The 22,962-nt window shown below is 35.3% G+C and overlaps 15 protein-coding genes across 15 annotated transcripts; 4 read left to right on the top strand and 11 right to left on the bottom strand.

The window, feature by feature from the left end:
- Positions 1-19: 19 nt before the first annotated feature.
- Positions 20-1,267, top strand: AC631_03089 (uncharacterized protein; the record flags this gene model as incomplete). Its single annotated transcript, XM_015611918.1, has 1 exon — positions 20-1,267. The coding sequence occupies one exon, from the start codon at positions 20-22 to the stop codon at positions 1,265-1,267; it is 1,248 nt and encodes a 415-aa protein (XP_015467250.1).
- A 24-nt stretch (positions 1,268-1,291) lies between these two features.
- Positions 1,292-1,540, bottom strand: COX8 (cytochrome c oxidase subunit VIII; the record flags this gene model as incomplete). The annotated part of the gene is made up of 1 exon (XM_015611919.1): positions 1,292-1,540. One exon carries the CDS (start codon positions 1,538-1,540, stop codon positions 1,292-1,294), a length of 249 nt encoding a protein of 82 aa, XP_015467251.1.
- A 224-nt stretch (positions 1,541-1,764) lies between these two features.
- COX9 (cytochrome c oxidase subunit VIIa) lies at positions 1,765-1,950 on the top strand (the record flags this gene model as incomplete). The annotated part of the gene is made up of 1 exon (XM_015611920.1): positions 1,765-1,950. One exon carries the CDS (start codon positions 1,765-1,767, stop codon positions 1,948-1,950), a length of 186 nt encoding a protein of 61 aa, XP_015467252.1.
- Positions 1,951-2,284: 334 nt separating this feature from the next.
- On the bottom strand, positions 2,285-4,354 carry VPS33 (tethering complex ATP-binding subunit; the record flags this gene model as incomplete). The annotated part of the gene is made up of 1 exon (XM_015611921.1): positions 2,285-4,354. One exon carries the CDS (start codon positions 4,352-4,354, stop codon positions 2,285-2,287), a length of 2,070 nt encoding a protein of 689 aa, XP_015467253.1.
- Positions 4,355-4,484: 130 nt separating this feature from the next.
- On the bottom strand, positions 4,485-5,456 carry AC631_03093 (uncharacterized protein; the record flags this gene model as incomplete). The annotated part of the gene is made up of 1 exon (XM_015611922.1): positions 4,485-5,456. One exon carries the CDS (start codon positions 5,454-5,456, stop codon positions 4,485-4,487), a length of 972 nt encoding a protein of 323 aa, XP_015467254.1.
- Positions 5,457-5,735: 279 nt separating this feature from the next.
- AC631_03094 (uncharacterized protein) lies at positions 5,736-6,722 on the bottom strand (the record flags this gene model as incomplete). The annotated part of the gene is made up of 1 exon (XM_015611923.1): positions 5,736-6,722. One exon carries the CDS (start codon positions 6,720-6,722, stop codon positions 5,736-5,738), a length of 987 nt encoding a protein of 328 aa, XP_015467255.1.
- A 360-nt stretch (positions 6,723-7,082) lies between these two features.
- Positions 7,083-8,063, bottom strand: AC631_03095 (uncharacterized protein; the record flags this gene model as incomplete). Its single annotated transcript, XM_015611924.1, has 1 exon — positions 7,083-8,063. The coding sequence occupies one exon, from the start codon at positions 8,061-8,063 to the stop codon at positions 7,083-7,085; it is 981 nt and encodes a 326-aa protein (XP_015467256.1).
- A 268-nt stretch (positions 8,064-8,331) lies between these two features.
- On the bottom strand, positions 8,332-9,327 carry AC631_03096 (uncharacterized protein; the record flags this gene model as incomplete). Its single annotated transcript, XM_015611925.1, has 1 exon — positions 8,332-9,327. The coding sequence occupies one exon, from the start codon at positions 9,325-9,327 to the stop codon at positions 8,332-8,334; it is 996 nt and encodes a 331-aa protein (XP_015467257.1).
- A 511-nt stretch (positions 9,328-9,838) lies between these two features.
- AC631_03097 (uncharacterized protein) lies at positions 9,839-11,185 on the bottom strand (the record flags this gene model as incomplete). The annotated part of the gene is made up of 1 exon (XM_015611926.1): positions 9,839-11,185. The coding sequence occupies one exon, from the start codon at positions 11,183-11,185 to the stop codon at positions 9,839-9,841; it is 1,347 nt and encodes a 448-aa protein (XP_015467258.1).
- A 153-nt stretch (positions 11,186-11,338) lies between these two features.
- On the bottom strand, positions 11,339-13,516 carry MLH3 (mismatch repair protein; the record flags this gene model as incomplete). Its single annotated transcript, XM_015611927.1, has 1 exon — positions 11,339-13,516. The coding sequence occupies one exon, from the start codon at positions 13,514-13,516 to the stop codon at positions 11,339-11,341; it is 2,178 nt and encodes a 725-aa protein (XP_015467259.1).
- Positions 13,517-13,974: 458 nt separating this feature from the next.
- On the top strand, positions 13,975-15,267 carry AC631_03099 (uncharacterized protein; the record flags this gene model as incomplete). Its single annotated transcript, XM_015611928.1, has 1 exon — positions 13,975-15,267. The coding sequence occupies one exon, from the start codon at positions 13,975-13,977 to the stop codon at positions 15,265-15,267; it is 1,293 nt and encodes a 430-aa protein (XP_015467260.1).
- Positions 15,268-15,304: 37 nt separating this feature from the next.
- AC631_03100 (thiamine transporter) lies at positions 15,305-16,165 on the bottom strand (the record flags this gene model as incomplete). Its single annotated transcript, XM_015611929.1, has 1 exon — positions 15,305-16,165. One exon carries the CDS (start codon positions 16,163-16,165, stop codon positions 15,305-15,307), a length of 861 nt encoding a protein of 286 aa, XP_015467261.1.
- A 282-nt stretch (positions 16,166-16,447) lies between these two features.
- On the bottom strand, positions 16,448-17,569 carry AC631_03101 (uncharacterized protein; the record flags this gene model as incomplete). The annotated part of the gene is made up of 1 exon (XM_015611930.1): positions 16,448-17,569. One exon carries the CDS (start codon positions 17,567-17,569, stop codon positions 16,448-16,450), a length of 1,122 nt encoding a protein of 373 aa, XP_015467262.1.
- Positions 17,570-18,155: 586 nt separating this feature from the next.
- SPF1 (ion-transporting P-type ATPase) lies at positions 18,156-21,782 on the top strand (the record flags this gene model as incomplete). The annotated part of the gene is made up of 1 exon (XM_015611931.1): positions 18,156-21,782. The coding sequence occupies one exon, from the start codon at positions 18,156-18,158 to the stop codon at positions 21,780-21,782; it is 3,627 nt and encodes a 1,208-aa protein (XP_015467263.1).
- Positions 21,783-21,854: 72 nt separating this feature from the next.
- Positions 21,855-22,796, bottom strand: AC631_03103 (uncharacterized protein; the record flags this gene model as incomplete). The annotated part of the gene is made up of 1 exon (XM_015611932.1): positions 21,855-22,796. The coding sequence occupies one exon, from the start codon at positions 22,794-22,796 to the stop codon at positions 21,855-21,857; it is 942 nt and encodes a 313-aa protein (XP_015467264.1).
- Positions 22,797-22,962: the final 166 nt, after the last annotated feature.

Consider the following 22,962-nt stretch of genomic DNA (forward strand, 5'->3'; position numbering starts at 1 on the left):
TTATAAAAGTAAAATAATAATGGACATAGATGAACCTTTCAATCCTGAATATTATCAGCATTTGCTATCGTCATTGACATTAAATTCCCGAACATTGATTACTGAATTAACAACCATTGCAGAAAAGAATACAGACCAGGCAACAGAAATTGTTGACATTATAGAGGAAAGAATAAAAAAATGTTTGCCACAGTATAAGCTATTTGCTGTCTACTTACTAGATTCTATTTGTAAAAATATAGGGAATCCATACAATTTGCTATTTGGGTCTAGGCTTTATAAAATTTTCACTGAAACCTACTTGGTTGTGACGGATACACCCACAAGACAAAGCTTGATCAATCTTTTCAAGACATGGACCAATGGTAGAACCAACTCGGGGTTGGAGTTATTTCCCGCTAAAGTCATACAGAAGATCGAACAATTCATAATACGGGCGACTTCGATTAGTCAAACCAATCAGCCGAGTCTTCCATTGAAATTGACTCCTGACATGCTATTGAGAGAAGGTAATTGCTTGTTGCAGTACATCATCGTATTAAACGGAGAATTGGAAAAGTTGCCTCAGACAAATGAGAAGGTAAAGGAATTTGTTGATACCAATAATAAGATTCGAAATAATGTTATTTCGATAATCAATAATGTTAGTGATAGTATCCTAAGCAATTCAAAACAAGAATTTGAAAACAACGTCACATCTTATCATACTGATTTACAGGGAGCAAGAAAGGTCATGGACGACCAAAGTTTTCAACAGAAACAATTTTTGGGTCTGAATACGTTTGAAGAAAATGCCAGCCAAATTAAAATTGAAATTGACCTATCCCCGAACCTAAAGTTCTTCCAGTTCAACAGACCAATATCAGAAGATCCCGATCTACTAGAATACGTGAAGGATTGGGGCAAACCAATAATAGAGCGCATATCACAGATTCCAAAGGCCGAAGTTCCACCTCCGGTCAAAATACCGTCTAATAACCTACAAGAAGAACCCAAGTCGTCTTCCTCGACTCCCGAGCCGTTGAATAACGCCCTAGGAATGAACCTAGGATCGATAAATTTCATGGACTCCTTCCTAGGGTCTCCCAAAAACGAAATCTCCAAGTCCCCCATCACCGAGATCATCGAAAACCCCGTCGATTCCTACGACCCAGAACACAGCATTGTTGACGACGACTGGTCCCTTCATCCTACATCACACCCGAATTTGAAAAGAAAGACTTCAATTGATAAACCTGTAATTAAAAAAGTAAGATTTGATATTTAGTATATAGTTACCTAAATTAAATAATTATTCATTGAATGAACCAGCCTTCTTTAAATGCCAGTAAGTACTTAAGAATGGGAATGCAAAGAATGTACCAGCGACACCCCAGAAGTAGAAACTGAAAGGAATGAACTTTCTACCCTTGACCTTGAATGGTAAGTTTGAGTAAACACCGCTTTGTGGAGATCCGAAAATCTTGTTCAAGCTTCTAGTAGAAGTTTGGAAGTTTCTGGCAGAAACCTTTTGGCTAATGAGCTTTGATCTAGCTAACATATTACAATATATTTCTTAAATAATCCTAGTATCTATATACTATAAAAACTTGATTGGTTTTGATGAAGTGAGTTCATATTTCGAAATTACACAAAACCTTTAATATTGACCAATGAAATTTATTTTAAATTTTCAACATCAACTGATTTTCTCAAGTAGTATATAGATAAACGAGGGATATAATTGTTATTTCTTTGAATAAAACAACCGTTAGAAAATATAAGATGGCTATTGCTCCAATTACAGGTACTTTGAAGAGAAAGATCATTACTGATATCACCGTTGGTTTCGGTTGTGGATTTGTTTTAGCTACCGCTTACTGGTATGTCGAACACAAGCCATTGATTGTCAAGAGAGAAGCCTACTACGCTAAATTGAAGGCCCAAAAGGAAGCTGAAGATTCCGCTTAGACGACATTGCATTCAATTCATTCGAAACACCATGTCATATTAATATATATATGAATACACTATTTTTAAGACAACAAAAATAAACGTTATAAATTTGAATTTGAGCAAGGACCCATGGTAGGGCTTCTTGAATGAGAGAAGTGAGAAGGATGACTACGGATATACGTATTTTTTTAATAAATTGTGTTAAGAAACATGAGCAGCACCAATTCTGTAGTCTGTGATGTAGTTGTGCTGAACCAGCTTATTTAATTGGAGATTGAGCTTCTAGAAGGGGTATTTTTTCTGCTAAATAGTCTATATGAAAGAAGGGCATGGCAAAATGTACATTAAGCTAACTCTTGAAGACATCAAGCAACTTGTCGCTGTTTACTATACCACTAGTGAGGATAATGAAACGTTTGGCGATGCCAATCTTCTGTAAGCGTTGCTCTAAATATCTTAAGCAGCTGATTTCTCCTCTAGTAATACCTCCAATGCATATGACGACAACAAATTCTTCACCTTGATCAGCGTTCGAATCATTATTTCTATCATCCAGGGTATCATCAATATTGATGTCTGTTGTCTTTCCATGGAACATTGTATCTAGACCGAGTTTTTCCCAATTTGGTCTCTTGCTAGTATTATTCACTGGTTTATATTCAAGGAAGTCCCGTAAATATAGCGATTCAATGATTCTCGAAATCAAAGGTACAGTACTAGATGGTAAAGTAAACGACGGGTTAGGATATTCATCTATCAACAGTCCTGATTTTGTTCCCGTTGATTCTTCTACTGTAGGATGTAAATTCCAAAATTTGTTGATCAATGTGTAATTACTTTTGTAGGTATTAATGCCACCTGAAATACCGAGTTTAGCATTTTCTTTATTTTCGTCTTTTTCGTCGTCTTTATCTTGGTTAGTTAAATAAGTTAGAGCACTACTAAGCAAGTCATTATTATCATTAATTTTCACAATTTTGTTATCAACTAAATTATCAATGACAAAGATAATTTCCATACCAAAATTGTCCAATATTTCTGTATAAAGTATATCAAAATCCTTTTCTTTAATACCGTCGTTGACAATTGATATTAGTACTATGGTTGACACCACAATTTTGTAGTTGAAATTCTCGGCAAGAAAGCCTCGTAAATAACTTATCTGTGTCTTATAATCAATGTCAAATAATTCATTTTCGAAATTTAAGAACTTTTCATATTCGTTAAATTTTCTATTAGACTTGGTTGGTTTATTTTCAATGTCACCATTTTTAATATAATTTAATATACATTCCGATAAGAAAGTATGCTTCTTAATCAAATCTTGCTTGGAGGTGAGATTTCCCAAATTGCTTACCAACTTTTTCATTTCATTCAAGCTCTGGAGATTATCTTTGGCACTGAACTCATTCTGAATAAATTTCGCTAATTCATTTAATTTAATACCGATTGAAGCAAAATTCAAGTGCTTTAATTCATCATACAATTCATCATTTAGTTTATATTTTGTCTCTCCAACGTTTACATTGTCAATATCAATTCCAAATAAGTCGTCAATTAGTCCTTGATAGTTTAACTGGTTTAGTATGACTGAAACAAAATCTAAATTCCTCTCGACAACTACTAAATCTGTGTTTCCTTTAGCTTTAGTCAAATAAAATTCCTGTTCTAATGAAGAAAGCTTCAGGCTTAAGTATTCGGGGATTCTTTCATTGTTAATTATGTTAATCAATAAGTTCGCATGGTCGCCCTTACCATATATGTTCTTTAATTTCATGCATGACATATTCGAAGCCTTAAATGAATTTTCCAATAGAGATATAAATGAACTAGACAATCCGTATAATTGTAATAATGGCTGGTTAAAGTAAGAATCGAGACCTCCATATGGAGATTCAATAGACAACACCCGTGCTTCTTCGTCTATAAGTATTGGATTCATCTCCCAATTATACAATCTAATCATCGATGTAAACTTAATGATCTCTTTACCAGTTTTAAGATCACAGATCTTTTCAAACGTAATATTCCCATTAAGGGTTTTATTGATTTCGTAAATAAAAGACTTGGTTAATTGCTTGACAATAATATGTATTTTTTTCTTACCAATTTGCTTGACAGCCTTTGATAACGCTTGAAGGTTATCATTGGTTTCATTGAGAATAAATATAAACCCATCGAACGAATGGAGAACGTCCTGTTCTATATTGTCTCCAATCCATGCTGTTTTATCTATTTTCGCTATTTCCTTTAATTTCAGGAATGGGGTTAAATAATTTATTAGTGTTGATAAGCGTTGGTCTAAAATCAATAAATTTTTAGTTGTGTAAACTCCATGCAATATGTCAATCAAGTTATCAATTGCCTGCTTATTCAACAGTTTCAACCGCTGATCTAAATTGCTCAGATCATTTGTCATAGTCTTGATTAATATGGGCTGGTTGATAATATTTGGTTCTCAATTCTACATTTATTTTAAAGAGCGCCGTTTCGTATCGTAAATTTATTAGACTAAATAATGCTACATTATTATATTTGTTCTTATTTATTTATAACTTAGCCCTTTCTTCTATGCCATTAAAATGTACCAAACCTTCTTGGATAATGGAGGCAACGTGAACCCCTTTCTCATTATACATTTCTCCTTCTAATAAAGCCCTATTATTGGCAAACCTAACATTTTTGAAGCTAAACCCCATCCATTGAGTAACATCAAAATCAGTGTCGTGAAAATACATTATATGGTCCAATGAAAGAGAGAAGTACAGGATGGTATTGAAATGGTTAATATCAGGAATCCGTAATATTCTTGCCAACCTTGTCAAGAAGTACGAATCAGATAAAACTCCCAACCCAACATATTGGAACGCAGGATCCTTTATCTCAACTTCACCGTCATTTCCCCATTTGACATAGAATGACAATTTTCTTTCACTAGGTGCTATTTCGTTTTCATTTTCAGTTTTGTCTAGGTGAACCATTTCTGGAGTGATCTTGTGATAAATTAGTCTCTCTTTGCTTCTATCATCTAAATTCAAACTTTCAGGAGGTGAATCTTTGAGCCACTTAGGATAAGGTGTTCCAAAGCCAAATGGTTTCTGAACATGAGTCTCATCATCTTCTTCCCCTTGTTCTTCTATCCTTTTCCTATAGTTTAAATATTTCTCAGTGGCATCCTTATTTGAATTTTTTCTTGTTAACGAAATATTGGCAATGTACTTGATCTCTCCATCTTGGATAGCTTTAACCAGTCTATTACAAAAATTATTACCTTGACTAATGACCTGGACCTCCCAATCAACTACCGAGTCTGGTGAAGTTGCCTTAACAAAAAATGAATGAAGAGCATGTGGAGTAAATCCTTTCGGTGAAGATCTAATTGCCACAAGTAACGCTTGTCCAGCAAGGTTCCCACCATAAACTCCACGAGAAGATGGGTGAGGTTTTGATAATGGAGCATTACCTTGAAACTTGGTTTCTGAAATTTGCTTAACTCCTAAACTATATTCTACGTCTTTCATATTAAATTATTTGGCTAACCGAAAGACAATACGAAAGCTAACAATACACTAAGGATAATTAGTATCTGTGCTTATTTGATAGCTTTACAGAGGAATGAAGCTTATATATGTATGTGCAAAAAGCACGAGCGCATGGCTATCTATCCATGTGAAAATGAGTCTACGATCTTCTAATGCAAATAGCCGAAACACTATTCATGATCTACTTTTTTTTGGTCATAAATATCGGTATATTAATTCTAAAGTATGAAATATAAGGGTTTAAATGCATTATGCCTATCACAATTTATATGAGCCACCTACAGCTTTGTCAATGTACTTTTTCGGTATTAAGGCGATTGCTTCCTGAACAATACTAACAACCATAGTACCTTTTTCATTAAAAACTTGACATTGGCATAAGACACGGTCGTTACTCATTCTCGAGAACCTGTAATCTAAAAAGAGCCACTTTGTTGGATCAAAGTCAGTATCATGAAAATAGACTGTATGATCTAAACTTACTCTGAAAAAGTTGAAAATTTCTATGCTTAAAGGTATTCCTAATGAGCACACCAAAAGAGAGAGATAGAAACTATCAGATGCGAAAGCCATACTGATCAATCTGGCCTTTAACTCGTCCTTAGCCAAGCTGATATCATCGTTGACTCTGACAAAAAACCCTATATCTCTCATTCCCGTTTCTTGGGAAAGAAAATCGGAAGGCATTCCCGTGAAGTACTCTGGGGGAACTATATGCTGCAAGTTACCATTTGTATGCTCAAAATATTGCATGTCATCCAATTTATCATAGTACTTCTCAAAAAAGTATTGAGGAGATCTCTGGAATTCAAATGGAATTTTGGTACCAGGGTTGGTCTCATAATCGAGTTTTCTTTGCTGAATTGAGTTATTTCTGGTAAAAGATGCAGTTAATATGAAACAAAGTTGGTTATTATGCTGTTGGTAACAATGCACTAATCTGTTGCAGTAGTTTCTACCTTCCATAGTCTTCGTAACTTCCCATCTCATGACCGATTCTATGCTTCCAGCTTTCAAAAAATACGAGTGGAATGAGTGTGGACTGAAATCTGGATCATCAACAGTTTCCCAAGCAGCTAATAGCCCCTGTGAAACAAATTCGCCACCATAGGTACCTCTAGCTCCTTCTTTAAATGGTTCTAATGGATAATTTCCTTCCAAGACTGTATCCGAAAGTTTCTTTAAAGAGAACTTCTCTTCCAATTTACAAACCTTCACGTTATTATAAATTTCTTCTATGCTCATGGCTTAATTGTTATTATTATTTATGGGGTGAAGATAAGTAAAAGTAGTCAAGATGACCCCATATTTTTGTACGGAAGATCAACAATATTTATATGAGTGTTCCATATCCATCACATCGCGGACCTTGTAGATAGCGATGGGCCGAGGATAAATCTCAAAATTTCTTTTTCCCCAACGTTGCTCCTCATACAGGCGGATATATACCGTGGATAAAACAACTGATTCAAATAGCCGTTGGGCGAATGGTCAGCTACTATATACAATGCGCTAAGCTCGGTTTACGTTTGGAGTGGGGTAGATATTAACTACGTAATTAAGTCTATCAGTTTTATATATTAATATTAGAGATTAAATAGATATCTATAGCTTAGCCTTTAGTTCCGAGCCACTGTGGAAAAACACCAAACCTTCTTGGACAATGCTTGCAAATAATTTACCATTTTCGTCGTAGTAACCACCTTGTAATAAAACCCTGTTATTACTGAATCTTGGGGCCGAGAAATTGAAGAAAACCCATTTCGATGGGTCAAATGAATCGTCGTGGAAGTAAATTGAGTGGTCTAAGGAAACCGAGAAGAAATGATCCCCTTTACCACCACTGCTACCGATTCCACTACCTGGAATAGGTAAATGCAATACTCTCGACAATGAAGTCAAGTAGAGAGAGTCTGAAACGATACCAAAACCCGCGTACTTGTACTTAGGGTCTTTAGAAGCATCATCGATTCTAATCCAGAACGATAGGTCCCTTTTAGCCGCAGATGTTTTGGACTCATCGGGATTCAATTTGTGATCCACAAAATCAGGAGGAATTTTGTGCTGTAATGTTTTGGTATGATCGATATGGCTAGTTTGTAAATCTTCATGCTTGTATTTGTAGAAATTAGGGGCAACCGGGGCCTGGAATTCAAATGGTGATTGTTTCTTAGGATCTTTGGCATACTCTCTAGCAGCATTCGCTTGCGAATTCCTCTTGGTAAGCGAAATCATCACAATATACCTCATTTGTCCCTTCTGAGATACTCTGATGAGTCTGTTTGCAAAGTTTTTTCCATCATTCAATTTTTCTACCTCGTATTGACATGGTATAGTATCATCTCCCGCTTTTATGAAGTACGAATGGAGCGAATGTGGTGTAAACCCAGGTTCACAAGTTTCCATCGCAACAAGCAAGGCCTGTCCACATAGGTTTCCTCCATATACACCACGGGAGTTCAACGATGGCTTGGATAACGGTTTAACACCTTCATATTTGGTATCCGTTAATTTACGTAATTCAAATGCTTTTTCGAGTCTTGACTGCTGGACAGTAATAGAATTATCAATCAGGGCATCAGACATATTTGTAACTTTATCTACTGAAATTAAATACTGCAAAAATAAAATTTTTGATTCAAGAATAAATACCGGTATTTAAATCAATGAGTTCTGTCAGTATCTTTATATTATTTTCAACATAATGCTTATCGCCTGGAATGCTGCAACACTGCCTGAGTATTTTTTTCACTAACCGAGGAAGAAATATTGTGGAAGACTGAACCGATGAGATGTTATGACACGTGACCGGAAAACCCAACCGGAACCATAGCTATTTGAAGTAGGCCATAGGCTAAAGGTGATTAGCTACATCCGAGAAAAGGTATGCCAAACCTTCTTGAACCACAGTTGCAACACACGAACCTTCTTTGTTGAACAAATGACCCCTCACTAACGAGCGGTGATTAGACAAGCGTTTTACTTGGTAAGTAAAGGTCAACCAATCTTGACATATATCGAATGCATTTTCATAATCGTCGGTATGAAAGTAGATATGGTGGTCTAAAGACATAGCATTGTAGTGAAACACATGTAGAATATTGAAGGACAGTTTGAGTAGGATACGGGCGTCTCTTTCACTATCAAATTCGTCGGGGGAATAATTTTCAGTGGGGTTCCATGGGAAATGCAATACTCTTGCAAGAGTAGTTAGAAGAGCGGAGTCTGATAAGTCTGCGATACCAACATAATTATAAAGCGGATTTTTAAACAGTTTTTGTTGGTCAATTGCGCTGTAAACTGTAATCCAACGGTCCGCTGGAGCCTGGTCCTTCTCCTGGGGCACTAAATTGTGATCTAAAAATTCATCTGAATAAGCGTTTTTGATGTAGTCTGTGTGGTGAACTTTATGTAGTTTGCTAGGATCATCAATTTTTGTGTGGACCCTGGGGATTTCATACGGGCTGCCGAGATTTTCGTCTCTACTAGACTTTTTTGCTAAAATTCCCTTCTTTCGTAAAGTAACCATGCAGTTGGATTTGATCTGGCCATCCTGGATTACTTCGATCAACCGGCTGGCATATGCATCTCCCTCAAGTACTTTTGTTACTTTATAGGACATAGGTTTTTTGTGATTCCCTGCCCCAATGAAGTATAGATGAAATGAATCAGGGATATAACCAGGCGCAGATTCCATTCCCACTAACAATGCCTGTGCACATATATGTCCTCCATAAACACCTCTGGCAATACTCATGGGTAGTCTCAACGGATGTGCACCCACGTAGTTATTTTCATCAATTTTTATGACCCGAAACGCCTCTTCAAAATTCTCTATCTTAGAAGACATCTTATAATATCAATTTCTGAAGTACAGCTAATACTTATTCAAATGTTTTGCTTGGGGAGTAAAAGGATATAGTCTTGTTGGGTTTCATTTATACTTCATGTCTTTCAAGACGACCCCGCAAAATTCCGAGCATCTCTCTTCTTACATATGATAACTGTTTTCGCTTACGGCTAATTACATAATAGTACTAAATATAATTGCACACATCGATCTATCATATATTGAAACGGTCGTATACATATAGAGGCGAATCAATATTGTTTATATTATATATCTTTGACTTAATATCTATATAAGTGTATGTATGCATTAATTTAGTTTATAATACAAACTGATCATCTCCTAAATACATTTTGACGGTAATTCTTCAAGTCAAGCGGTTTATTTGGCATTATGGCAGGTGGTGCAGGAATATACAAATATATGTTAAAGATATAGTCGTTACTAAAATATTAGATGATAATTTAGAAATAGATTTTGATAAGTTGCAATTAGCTATGTGATTTAGTTATCAACTATCTTCATCATCCGAATAATTAAATTCAATATTGTATTTTTTATGAAAACTAGTTTCGAGATCTTTGTGGGTATCGCGATGCTTCAACTTGTAAGACGGAGTATGAATTAGTCTGGTTTGGATCAGTTTGTCCGAAAGAGTCAAATCGGTAGGATCATGGAACTTTTCATTGACTCTCATAGTAGGTTTGACCTGATGCACTGAATAGATATTGGACTTAGTATACTTTGGTAGGATATAGTTACCATTATGCTGCGATTGGAACCTCCTTTGTTTCATTGTTAACTGAGCATCTTCTTCAGCGCCTTCCTTTTCATTTATATCTTCATTTGACGTTTGGTCTACCCTTAAGCCAAGCAATTCACGTTGCTTGTTGTTGAGTGGTAAATCTAAACATTGGTCTTGGCCTTTTGTTAATCTGTAGAATGATAATATACAATTGAAAAGGAATATACCATAAATAACACGAATGGCTAATATAGTATAAAAGCCAACTGTTCCTGGATGGGTGTGATCATGCCTTATAGGCGGATAATAGCCCCCAACACTTTGAAATGGCATTCTTTTATACTCATATAAGGTTAAGAAGTAGTTTCCGACTGCGACAGATAACTTAAAGGCCAATAAATATAATAAGTTGGTTCCTATTATCTTTATTTCTACTTCCCTCCGAGGCTGTCTTCTTAATGCTTCTTTGACTACAGGGTTAAACCAATCACCTGTTGGATTACTATTCGCATCTTCAATCTCATCTATCTCATCATCATCCTTTACAAAAATCGAATCTTTTTGATAAATTTCAGGTGTATTAGCGGCTATTGGTACTTTGTTTGTAGTCCTATCTCTTATACTTCCCTTTTCGAAATTAGGTGGTAGAAAACTTTTAATGCCATATTGTGCGCCTTCGCTTGAAGACGGAGGCCTATAATATATGGGCTCTTTACCAGAACCAATGGCTCGCTGTTGTTTGAATGTATTTGTATGATGTGGGTGTCCCTTATGACTATCTATCGTTAATTTGGTTTGATACAATTGAAATGCAACGTCACTCAATGGAGTTAGAGATGCATTGTTATTATTTACCGGATTCACAATATTTCCTTCATTTGACGAATCAGCCAATTTATTTTCCCTATTATCTTCTCGTATGTTATAGTATCTTTCAGGCAGCACTTCACGACCTTTATTAGGAAGTCTTACATCATTCAATGAATTATTGGATAATTTCTGTAGTGGTGTAGAAAACTGTTCCATATCAGTTGTAGTATCATTTGCAGTATACAAATAATCAGCCGAATAGACTTTTTGTGGCACCGGTGTACTGAAATGCTCAACAGTCATATTAATTAACCTATTGTAAATCTATATGTTACATTATTCTGTCTATGTATTCTTTATTGATGATTTGAATTTTCTATACACAAGTCACGTGTTTCCATTTTGGCTCCAAATAACTATGTTAATGTCCTCCATGTTTAAGTCCAGTATATTATATTAGCTTATGTTAGCCAATGGGACCATTGAAGGTCTTCCGTGCGCACATTGAAAAGGTTGATGACAAGTACTTAATGATTTAATTAAGTACAGCATTTCTTCAATAGTCAATTTATCACCAAACATTATCGCAGATCTGCATGCTTTTGAATTTATAGAGTCTATGATTACTTGTGGCATTTGAACAATGTTCTGAAACCAGTTTTCCGGTGTTAAATTTGAAATATCCACTTTTTTCTTATTATATTCCAAATCAAATAGGTGTTGAAGTAGACATGATTTTAAAAAATCTGCGTCAGTGCCAACCTTTTCAATCAAAATGTGTGGTAGGTGGGTAATGAAGAGCTCATACTCTTTATTGATGACATACTTGATGCCTAAAGATTCAAAGTTCAACAGATACGATTTAAATAAAGTAGTTTCCCTGTTAGAAACAGAAAATATAAACGGCTTATCTAACTCAATATCCAAAGATTTGTTGAGCAACATCAAAATAAATTCTTTCAATAATGATTCAACTCTTATTCTCTCATCACATGCATGCTGATCAACTGCTATAAGCGTTGGGAACTTGGTGTGACTTGCCTTATCAGTTGATGGCATTACAAGTAACATAAATTTTCTATCAAGTTGTCTTATTATCCGATAGTTGCCATTTATGAGATCACCCTTATTAATGTTTGTTTCTTGAAGATCATGATTTTCAACTTCAGAATGTATCATGCTTTGATTTGACTTATTCTCAGTGTTGAACATGCGTTGAGAATCATTTATTGAAGGGTTCTGAATATTTGTGCGTAATATATTGTCAGTAAAAGGCTTTGGTGTAGCAATATCATGAGTATATACGATAGGTTTCAAAAAGTTTCTTGCAGAGCTTGAGTTAAGGGTCGTTATCAAAGAAGCATTCTGCTTCAAAGGATATTTGTCTTTTTTTTGACGCTTGGGACTTGGACTTGGGCTTGGGGAAGCTGACAAATCTTTTGTAATGTATTCGTAACCTTGGGACTTTAGAAAACTCGAGAATACATTACGAACCATACTTAGTATAAGTTTCAAATGATCCGAATAATAAATGCCTTTAGATGGGTCTTGAAAAAGATCTTCAACTATAACAGGACATTGAATGTTTACAATAAATACTGGAAAACGTGAAAATGATTTGCTAGTATATTGTTTTCTAGGAGAAACTTTAGGAGATACATTCTTGTTGGATTTAGCAGACTTTAGGACTCCTCCAAAATTAGTACCAATGAATATTTTGTTTAGATGTTTAGAATCTTCATTAGAAATTAATAGTGGTCTCTTATTAATAAAAATGTATTGAAACTCTTTGGACTGGGATGGATATAAACCGATAATACCATCTAATCTATAGTTTTGATAATTGGCTTCTAAAATTTCATACTCTGATAAAAGAGACTGACCATATATTGACGTAAAAATTGTTGCATAACGAGCTTGTAAATCAGATTCAAGATTTCTTTCGACTGAGATTATTTTCTGAAAAGTATTGGATGGTACATCAAGCTTCATGAGTATCACTTTAGCATTAGCTCTACCCATTAATGATTGGAGTATCACTAATTTAATATTTTCGATTAATTTATGTTCCGGTAGCTTAAATATCTGATTTCTTCTAACCGGTATATTTGCAAAAACATTTGTGGCTGTTATAATAGTTCCACTTTGCAGAAAGGAACCAAACTTGAAATGATCCTCAAGGTAGTTATAAGATTCCTCTTCAAATTTATAAACATTTGGAAGTAGATTTCCCTTTACTTCCTTCAATTTGAAGGCTTGTGAATTCGATTCATGTTTTGATATTATAGATAGATGGGAAATATTACCAATAGAATGTAGAGCTTCACCCCTGAAGCCAAATGTTTTATTATACTTCAATTCTTCTAGCAGATCAATTTTCGAAGTAAAATACCTTTTACCAACTTTATCCAATTCCTCATAACGCATTCCACATCCATTGTCTTCAATACATATGCTCAATGATCGAAGATCTAGCTTCATTTTCACTTGATTGGCATCAGCATCTAAACTATTTTGTAATAACTCTCTTATTGCTGCTTCGAAAGAGCTTATAGTGATTTGCGATTGTAAGAAGTTAAGCACAGACTTGGGTAATTTGTGTATGGAACAATCGGTATGATCATTCAGTTTCATTTCAGCATTGTAGAATGTGGTCTATATATTTCATTAGTTAACTTTGATTGACTTGTCGTAAAAACATCTGATAAGTTTATCTTTGATCGTGAGCAGATAAAAAAATTAAAAATGGGTGTATTCAATCATTACCGAATTTTGAGAGCCTATATTATTTATTTTGATGGGTTCACATATTCAATGCTGTCGGTAGTAGTACTCAAGATAAACAATGAGAAGAATGATTTTGAAAAACCAGAAGACGTATGTTTTGAATAAGAAATGTAAATGAGTTTAAATTATATTAATATTAAATACTAACCTAATAGGTGGGTTGGAATAGCGATAAGCAATTGAAATTAGAGAACTACGTTAAATCTATTGCTAGTGAAACAAGCGATGTGGATAAATTTTTTGAAAAGGTAGACTGGCCTTATTTAACTACCTACCTTAATATAAGAAATCAACAATTCATACAAATGAAAGTGGATGAGATATACGAAGAACAATACTCGATAAAGGTAAATGATGATGGAATTAATACAATCATAGAAGAGTGGAGAAATAAAGATAACGTCGTTTATAGGGAGGTATGCCAATTAGTTGAAAGTTTAAATTTGCAAGAGTTTAAAGTGCATGATGAAAATGGCCTGAATGAACGAGCTGACGGCATTATAGCTTCAGAGGAGGGACAATTAGATCAAGTGGATGATCAAATAGTAGAAGAGAATATTGTAGAAGTGGTACCTCTGTTGCAAGAGGTATCTACCGATAATCGGCAATCATTACATTTCCCCAAAATAGATCTACCTAAACTAACTAGTACTCAAAGAAGGATGTCCTTAGACCTCATGCATACAATTCCTATGATTTCAAACGAAATGTCCACTCAAATACCACAGTTGGCCAAGAAAAAACAAAATTTGAGTAAACCAGCATCAACAACCACAACAAACATCAATGTTACAACTAAAACAGATATAAATACTAAAGTAAGTCAAAAAAAAGCAGCCGTCTCGAATCGTAATCGGTTCCAAGACTTTCTGCGTAAAATTAAGCTGAAAATTACTAGAAATGTAAGTGATGCTGCTTCGTCTCCTATGAGCCCCCTAGTTGTTCAGCTCGACGATACTTTAAGAGGTAAGTCTGAAAATCTAATGGTTGGTACTCAAAATTTTCAAGCCAAACAAGTAAAAAATAAAGACCATTATAAGTCTTCTGAAGTGAAGACAGTAAGAAGACTTTCATTGGTTGGGGAAAATTTGCCGTTGTATATTAGGCAACAGTTAGAAGCAAGCAATACTGCCGCCAACCCGATTCTTCAAAATTCATCCTATCAAGCAGATTATACATCTTCTACGTCTCTATCAAAACGTCAATCAAGGATGCATAATATTTTAGAAAATTCTCAGTCTTTATACTCCCAATCAAAGGATTTATCTTTGATAGAATCAGGAACAAATCAGGATGACGATACAATGCCAAATACAAGTGAAATTGAACGAATTAACGAAAATAACGACGAGACTGAAAATGGCTCAGATGATGATAAAGAATATATACTGCCCGATCTGTTGGCTCGATATTATGGTAGTGATGCTAATGAAGAAGATTTAATTACTAATATCAATGAAATAGAAGATGCTTTTGACTTTATCAACGTCAGAAGCTATGATGCATATGACCAGGAAGGAGACGACGAGGGAGAAGACGAGGGAGAAGACGAAGAAGTGGAATATAACGAAGATGATGAATACCTTTTTAAAATATAACATTAGATCATAAATCTATAAATTCCTATCAATATTATTATAGTTTTTTCTTATTACTTGTAAGTTCTTTAATAGCACTAAGCGAATATTCATAAGTGAAAAGTGAAATTGCACTAGTAGGAGCACTTTTCAAAATACTGATGCCAAAACCCTTATAAAACCCAAAAATCCCTTCATTCTTTAGTATTGTTTTACATAAACCAATTGCCTTAATCGAGTTCTGATCTATATCACAAGTTTTTGATAACATTTGGATTCTTTTCCTTAACGTATCGAGTGGAAAGGTTAGTCCCTTTGCTGTGGCACCAGCAACAAAACCACAGAAACCTTCTAAAAATGGGATAACGTCCTTATAATTATTTGTGAATTCACGAGCTAGTTCATATGACCAGAACATAAGGCCAGTGGACGATGCTACAGAAAGTAAACCTGGGGTTAAGCCTTTACAAAACCCTCGAAAACCGTGCATTTCGTAAATCAGTTTCATGGTGGACAGCATGGACAAGAAATGGGCTTCTGAATTGGCAGCGAGTCTTGTTCTCAATAGATCAAACGGATAAGTGAAGAATGTGCTTGCTAGTCCAGAGCCAGATCCAGCGATTAATGAATGCGTAGAGTTACTTATAGTGAAAAGTTTACTATTATTCTTTTCAAACTCGGACAATGCTTTACTCAAAGCTGAATAAGAAGTAAATTGTATAGCTCCATACAATATGTACAATATTTCTGCAGGGACATTTCCCTTCCACAATGCCTTGACACCTTCATTTTTACAAATACTAATAAAAGTTTTGCTTGCTCCTTTGTACGTACTATATCCTTGGATTTGAAGTTGTAGCCTTATTTTTACTGTGTCCAATGGTGCAATTATTCCTCTGTATCTCTTGTTAGTATCCATCTAGCGGTTATATGATGCTTTAATAAACATACCTAGCTATAGCACCTGAAATTGATCCAGCTATTAATGCTTCATATGGAGACACATTAGAACCCTTCTTCAAATGATTCTCCCTATTAGACGAGGTATCAGACGCAGCGTTCATTCATTTAGTTGTGGCATAAAACAAGAGAGCAGTTCAGGTTCACATCGATTTTTTTTGAAAGGTATCATACATACTGCATATTATTTATTAGGCTGACTATACTTAAGATCTGAAGTATATAGAAAATATAACCCTAACTAAGTCTTGTACTCAGCAAGGACCTCTTTCAAGATGCTAGGATACCACTTTGCAGAGACATCCTGATGGGATTTTATTCTATTTTTAAAAACTGCATGACCCACTGGGAATTTTCCTACCTCAGGACTAAATTGAAATCCAACGTCAACGGCCCAGTTCAGTATTTTCTCGTCTCTTTCGTCCTTCATGTGTAGCACTTCTTTAGAAATTCCTTTGGCCACTGATTTATGGGAGTCGAGGTCAATTGTTTGGAAAAATGGGATTGAAATTCTTGTCCCAGATCCAGCCTTAGGAATCAATACTCTATGAATAGTAGCCTTGCAGACTCCTTGTGTGATAGCTTCCAAAGTCTGACCAGCATTAACGACCAAAGCATTTGGTATATTATCAACGGTGACCCATTTTCCCTGAAAATTTTGCACCTGTAACGATTCAGAATGGGTGGTAGGCTGATAAATATATGTCAAAAGGTCCGAGTCTCTGTGTGGACCACATCCCTGTCCTGTAGAAGGTTTGTCGTCGAGTGCTTTCGATGATTCGTTTGATAATTGACCGCTATCAGGATATGCAATGATCTTCATTTTGCATTGCTGATTTGGCTTGAAATAGCCATCTAGACTTGTTGAATCCAATCCTATAGCCTCACAGACCAATTTTCTAAATATGGTTCCCAACCTCGTCATCTTTTCTATATGAATGAGCACAACTGGCTTAAAATCTGGGGCATATTTTGCATCCGGCCACAAATTAGGACCCTCGATATTTCGGTATATAGGTTCGTCTGGACCAGGAGCAGGAAGCTCAGTACCTAAATCAATTTGTTCCCTCCAATCTGTATGTGATGCTGTAACCTCGTTGGCCAATCTTGTATACCCCAAGAAATGAGGCGAGTGAATCATTTCACATCCCAATTTCACTTCTTCTGGAAGTTCGAAGAATCTTTCTGCTTGCTCCTTTATTTGCTCAAGGTCTTTTCTCGTTGGCCCTACCGTTTCGTAGTTAATAAGGTGGAGAAATCCCACCTCAATCAATGCATGTCTTAAATTTTCCAAGAATTCTGGCTTGGTTTTAGGGTCGAATGCCAATTCTAAATCAATAACTGGAATTTGTTGAAACGACATTTCATGTAAACTATTTACTCCTCTTCAATGAAAATACCTTTAATTAAGGACTGATTCATACATATATCTATATATGTATGTATGGCTCAATTATAATCTACATACTTTATATTACGCAACAACAGATGACTTCCTATATACAAGATACATATTACCTAGGTAATTGCAAATCAGATAAGATATTTGGTTTTATAAGTGGATCTAGTTGATCCTATCTGTCAGTCATACCAAGTAATACTCTAGTTGAGTTATCTGTACTATTCGCCAGCATTAGGTACAATTATGTCTCAATTTAAGAGGGCAATATAGTAGTAACAAAAAACATAAATTGATGAAACCAGAATACATCAACATACAAATTGTTATATATATTGAATGATATAGAGTAGTAAATATAAATAATAGTCAATAAATGTAGTCCCATAGTTGCAAATCTATGTGAAAAATTCATCCCATAGTTAAGGAAATTGGAATCGTCCGCGCTCGTGTCTTTTATTACGTCCAGAAAAATATACTTTTTGATTCCAATATTTTCCATTTAATTTATTTCGTTGGATACTTTGAGTTGATAATAGACAGTTAGATCATGTCTGAATTGGTAAGTAATCCGGCTGTTCAATCGGCCGATTTATTGGTACCTAGACCGATGATCTCTAGGCCATATGTTTGGCCTTTTGCCATCATATATCCAATCTTTTTACAAGTTTATACTCAACACTACGACAAGTATATTGGGGGATCTGAGTGGACGTTTGTATACTTAATTGCTATTTGCTCGTTGAATATGTTATTCTGGTTGATGCCTCACTGGAATATTGATGTTAATGGCAAATTCAACTATCTGCCTGTGAAAACAATTAGCGAAGCTACGCATATTAAGATTGTTCCAGCTCCAAACAGTGGAGTTGGTGAAATTTGCGAAATACTTAGGGAACAATTCCATGATGGTGAAAAACAAGTCAGTTTCTTGTATCAAAAGAGACGTCATTTGTACCATCCAGAATTAGATCATTTTTCACCACCTGAATTCGTTTTTGATCAATCTCCAAAATTGACGGTTTTTCAAACTTCGAAGGGTTTGAAGGGAGATTTAGAAAAAGTTCAAAGAAACTTTGGCGAAAACAAGTTTGATATTCCAATTCCAACCTTCTTGGAGTTGTTCAAGGAACATGCAGTTGCCCCATTTTTTGTCTTCCAGATCTTCTGTGTTGCCTTATGGTGTATGGATGAGCAATGGTATTATTCGTTATTCAGTTTGTTTATGTTGGTTTCTTTCGAAATGACTACAGTTTTCCAAAGAAGAACCACAATGTCCGAATTTCAGAGTATGGGTATTAAACCTTACTCAATTTATGCCTACAGAGACTTGAAATGGAAGCAATTACAAACAACCGAATTGTTACCTGGTGACTTGGTTTCCATCACTAGAACTAGTGAGGAAAGTGCTATTCCTTGTGATTTGCTTTTGGTTGATGGTTCTTGTATCGTCAATGAAGCTATGTTGTCTGGTGAATCTACGCCATTATTGAAAGAATCTATTAAATTAAGACCATCGGATGAAGCCTTGAATGTTGAAGGGTTTGACAAGAACTCCTTATTACATGGTGGTACCATGGCATTGCAAGTTACTAAGCCTGAAAGCCCTATTGTTCCCTTAGCTCCAGATAGTGGTGCTTTGGCTATTGTGGCTAAGACTGGGTTTGAAACGTCTCAAGGTTCATTGGTGCGTATGATGATTTTCTCTAGTGAAAGAGTCTCTGTTGGAAATAAAGAAGCATTCTTCTTTATTTTATTCTTGTTAGTATTCGCCATTGCTGCTTCGTGGTATGTTTGGGTTGAAGGTACTAAAATGGGTCGTATTCAATCGAAATTAATTTTGGACTGTATCATTGTCATCACTTCTGTTGTACCACCTGAGTTGCCAATGGAATTGACCATGGCCGTTAATGCCTCTTTAAGTGCTTTACAAAAGTATTATATTTATTGTACTGAACCATTTAGGATTCCTTTAGCAGGTAGAATTGATGTTTGCTGTTTTGATAAGACCGGTACTTTAACAGCTGAAGATTTAGTATTTGAAGGGTTAGCAGGCTTCCACCCAAATGATATTCATCATTTGTATAGCTGTTCTGAAGCTCCTGAAGCCACTTCTTGGGTTTTAGGGTCTGCTCATGCTCTTGTGAAGTTAGATGATGGTGATGTTGTTGGTGATCCAATGGAACAAGCTACTTTAAAAGCAGCACACTGGACTGTTGGTGCTAAGGACTCAGTTGAAAGAACAAAGGAAAATGGCAAGGTCGAAAAAATTAAAATTATGCGTCGTTTCCAATTCTCTTCAGCTTTGAAGAGATCTTCATCGATATCCTCTGTGAACACTTTACAGAATCAATTATTAGTATCTGCTAAAGGTGCACCAGAAACTATTCGCCATATGTTGATCGATGCGCCAGAAAATTATGAAGAAATTTACAAGTCGTTTACAAGATCAGGTTCGCGTGTTTTAGCCTTAGGTTATAAATACTTAGATCAAAGTGTCAAGGTACTTAAAGTTGATAGAAAAGATGTTGAATCCAAGTTACATTTCGCTGGTTTTATTGTTTTCCATTGTCCTTTGAAAGATGATGCCGTCGAAACAATTAAAATGTTGAATGAATCATCCCATCGTTGTATTATGATTACAGGTGATAATCCATTAACTGCTTGCCACGTTGCAAAGGAAGTTCAAATTACTGAAAAGGATGTATTGATTTTAGATGAACCTGAAGAGCATCATAATGTGAAAAGTGAAAATTTAGTCTGGAGAAATATTAATGAAACTGTTATAATTCCATTTGACAGTGCTAATAAAATTGATAGTAAGTTATTTGAGAAATATGATATTTGTGTTACTGGTTATGCTTTAGGTCACTTATCAGAACATGACCAAATCTTGGAATTATTGAAACATACCTGGATTTACGCCAGAGTTTCACCAGCGCAGAAAGAATTTATCTTAACTTCTTACAAAGAAGCTGGTTATAGCACTTTGATGTGTGGTGATGGTACAAATGATGTTGGTGCTTTGAAACAAGCTCATATTGGTGTTGCCTTGTTAAATGGTACTGAAGCTGGTTTGAAAAAGATGGCTGAGAACAGAAGAATTGAAGCCACTCAAAAGGTTTATGAAAAACAGGTTAAGTTACTCGTTAGCTGGGGCAAACCTGCACCACCTGTTCCTCCGTTAATTGCTCATTTATATCCACCGGGACCTCTTAATCCAAAATATTTGGAAGCTATGGAAAAGAAAGGTATTGAAATTACTGATGATATGAAAAAGGCTGTCGAGGCTGCTAACTCGACAGGCGGAACTGGCTCGCAATCGAAAGCAACAAATGATGTATTTGCAGATACAGTCATGAGTGCTATGAATGAAGCTGAAACTGGAGATGAAGTTCCAACATTGAAGTTAGGTGACGCGTCAGTTGCTGCACCATTTACTTCGAAGTTGGCAAACGTTTCTACTGTGACACATATTATTCGTCAAGGTCGTTGTGCATTGGTCTCGACTATTCAAATGTATAAGATTTTGGCTTTGAACTGTTTGATTTCGGCCTACTCGTTGTCAGTTTTATATTTGGCAGGGATTAAGTTCGGTGATGGACAAGCCACTGTTTCAGGTATTTTGCTTTCTGTTTGTTTCTTGTCCATTTCTCGTGGTAAGCCAATTGAAAAGCTTTCGAAGGAAAGACCTCAAAACGGTATCTTCAACACGTACATTATGGGATCTATTTTAGGTCAGTTTGCAGTTCACATTATTACTTTGATTTATATTACCAGGGAAATTTACATTTTAGAACCTAGAGAGCCTCAAGTTGATTTGGAAAAGGAATTCTCACCATCCTTATTGAATACCGGTATGTTTTTGTTACAATTAGCGCAGCAAGTTTCTACCTTTGCTGTCAATTACCAAGGATTGCCATTTAGAGAAAGTATCAAGGATAACAAGGGAATGTATTATGGTTTATTAGGTGTCGCTGCTTTAGCTATTGCCGGTTCAACTGAATTCTTCCCAGAATTAAACGAAGCTATGAAATTCGTTAAAATGGATTCATTATTCAAAGTGAAATTAACAACATGTATCTTGTTGGATTTGGGGGTTACATGGTCTATTGAGTTAACCTTGAAGCACTTCTTTATGAATCACCATGCTGCTGACATTGCAGTCAGAGATTAGTTGTAATTAACGTATAGATTTTTTATTTTTAAATTACAGTGTTATATAAGCTTGTAATAATAAATCGTTCTTCTATTTTAGGGCCATCATATCTTTATTTCTATCTAATTTTATAACCTTAATCGCAGTGACGCCACCCCTTGATAATATTTCTATCTTTTCCGTTCCTAGTTTCTTCTCTAATAAATATACTGTATCCTTAATTTCGTCTTGACTGGTGGGGTAATCAAGACTATCTTCAATTATACTAACAAGTTTAGAAAGAGGGTAACTTTTGTATTGTTGTTTATCCTGACTTCGATGAATGTGGAAAATAATATCATAGATTGGTACTAATTTACTCTGAATGTATGTATGGTACTTCATTTCAGGCGTATCTTTCATCTTTTGTTCATTCTTTAGTTTTTCCTTAAGTCTTATTCTTTCGAGCAAGGAAAGTCCATTATTCTTTTCTTTCTCAGAATTTTCATCCTTTGACCTGAAAACAAACTTGGAAGAATCATTCTTCAAGCCATTCATTAAAGCTGATTTCGAAATCTTTGTAGGAGACGAGGAATTTGATTGTGGCTTATGTATCCTAGATGGTGAAGCTTGCTTTTGCTTCCTAATAATCTGCCCTATTGGAGGATGCGTGATTTCCGAAGAATTTCTGTTTCTGCTTATCCATGTATTAATGTTATTCAATAACTCTTCTTTTCTTAAAGGTATGCATTGATTGAAAGTATTCACTGGTATATTTTCAGGCAATGTGAGTAAATACTCACTATGATCATTGACCTTATTATTATGTTTGATAGCGTATGCATTTGGATATACTTGAAGTATACATAATAGATCTTTATTGGTAATCCTTCTTCCTGTTAATCGAGCAGCCGAATCAAGTATTTTGTTCAAACTTGGGTCAATTGTATGATTTGAATAATGCAAATTTAAATTAGTATCTATAGCTGTAAGAAACTTAACTAGATCTTGAAAGACTTCTTTTCGTATTATGGGATGTTCTTCAATTTTCATAAATCCCTCTTGTTATACATATATATGTATGTATAATACCAATTCTATTTGATGAGCATCAACTTTAGTAACGCGATTGCAGGGTTTTAGAAAAAAAAAATTGGACGAGACAGGAATCGAACCAGTGACCTTCTGCTTGCAAGGCAGACGCGCTACCAACTACGCC

The sequence above is a fragment of the Debaryomyces fabryi genome (assembly GCF_001447935.2).
Source record: "Debaryomyces fabryi strain CBS 789 chromosome Unknown contig00062, whole genome shotgun sequence".
NCBI lineage: Eukaryota > Fungi > Ascomycota > Pichiomycetes > Serinales > Debaryomycetaceae > Debaryomyces > Debaryomyces fabryi.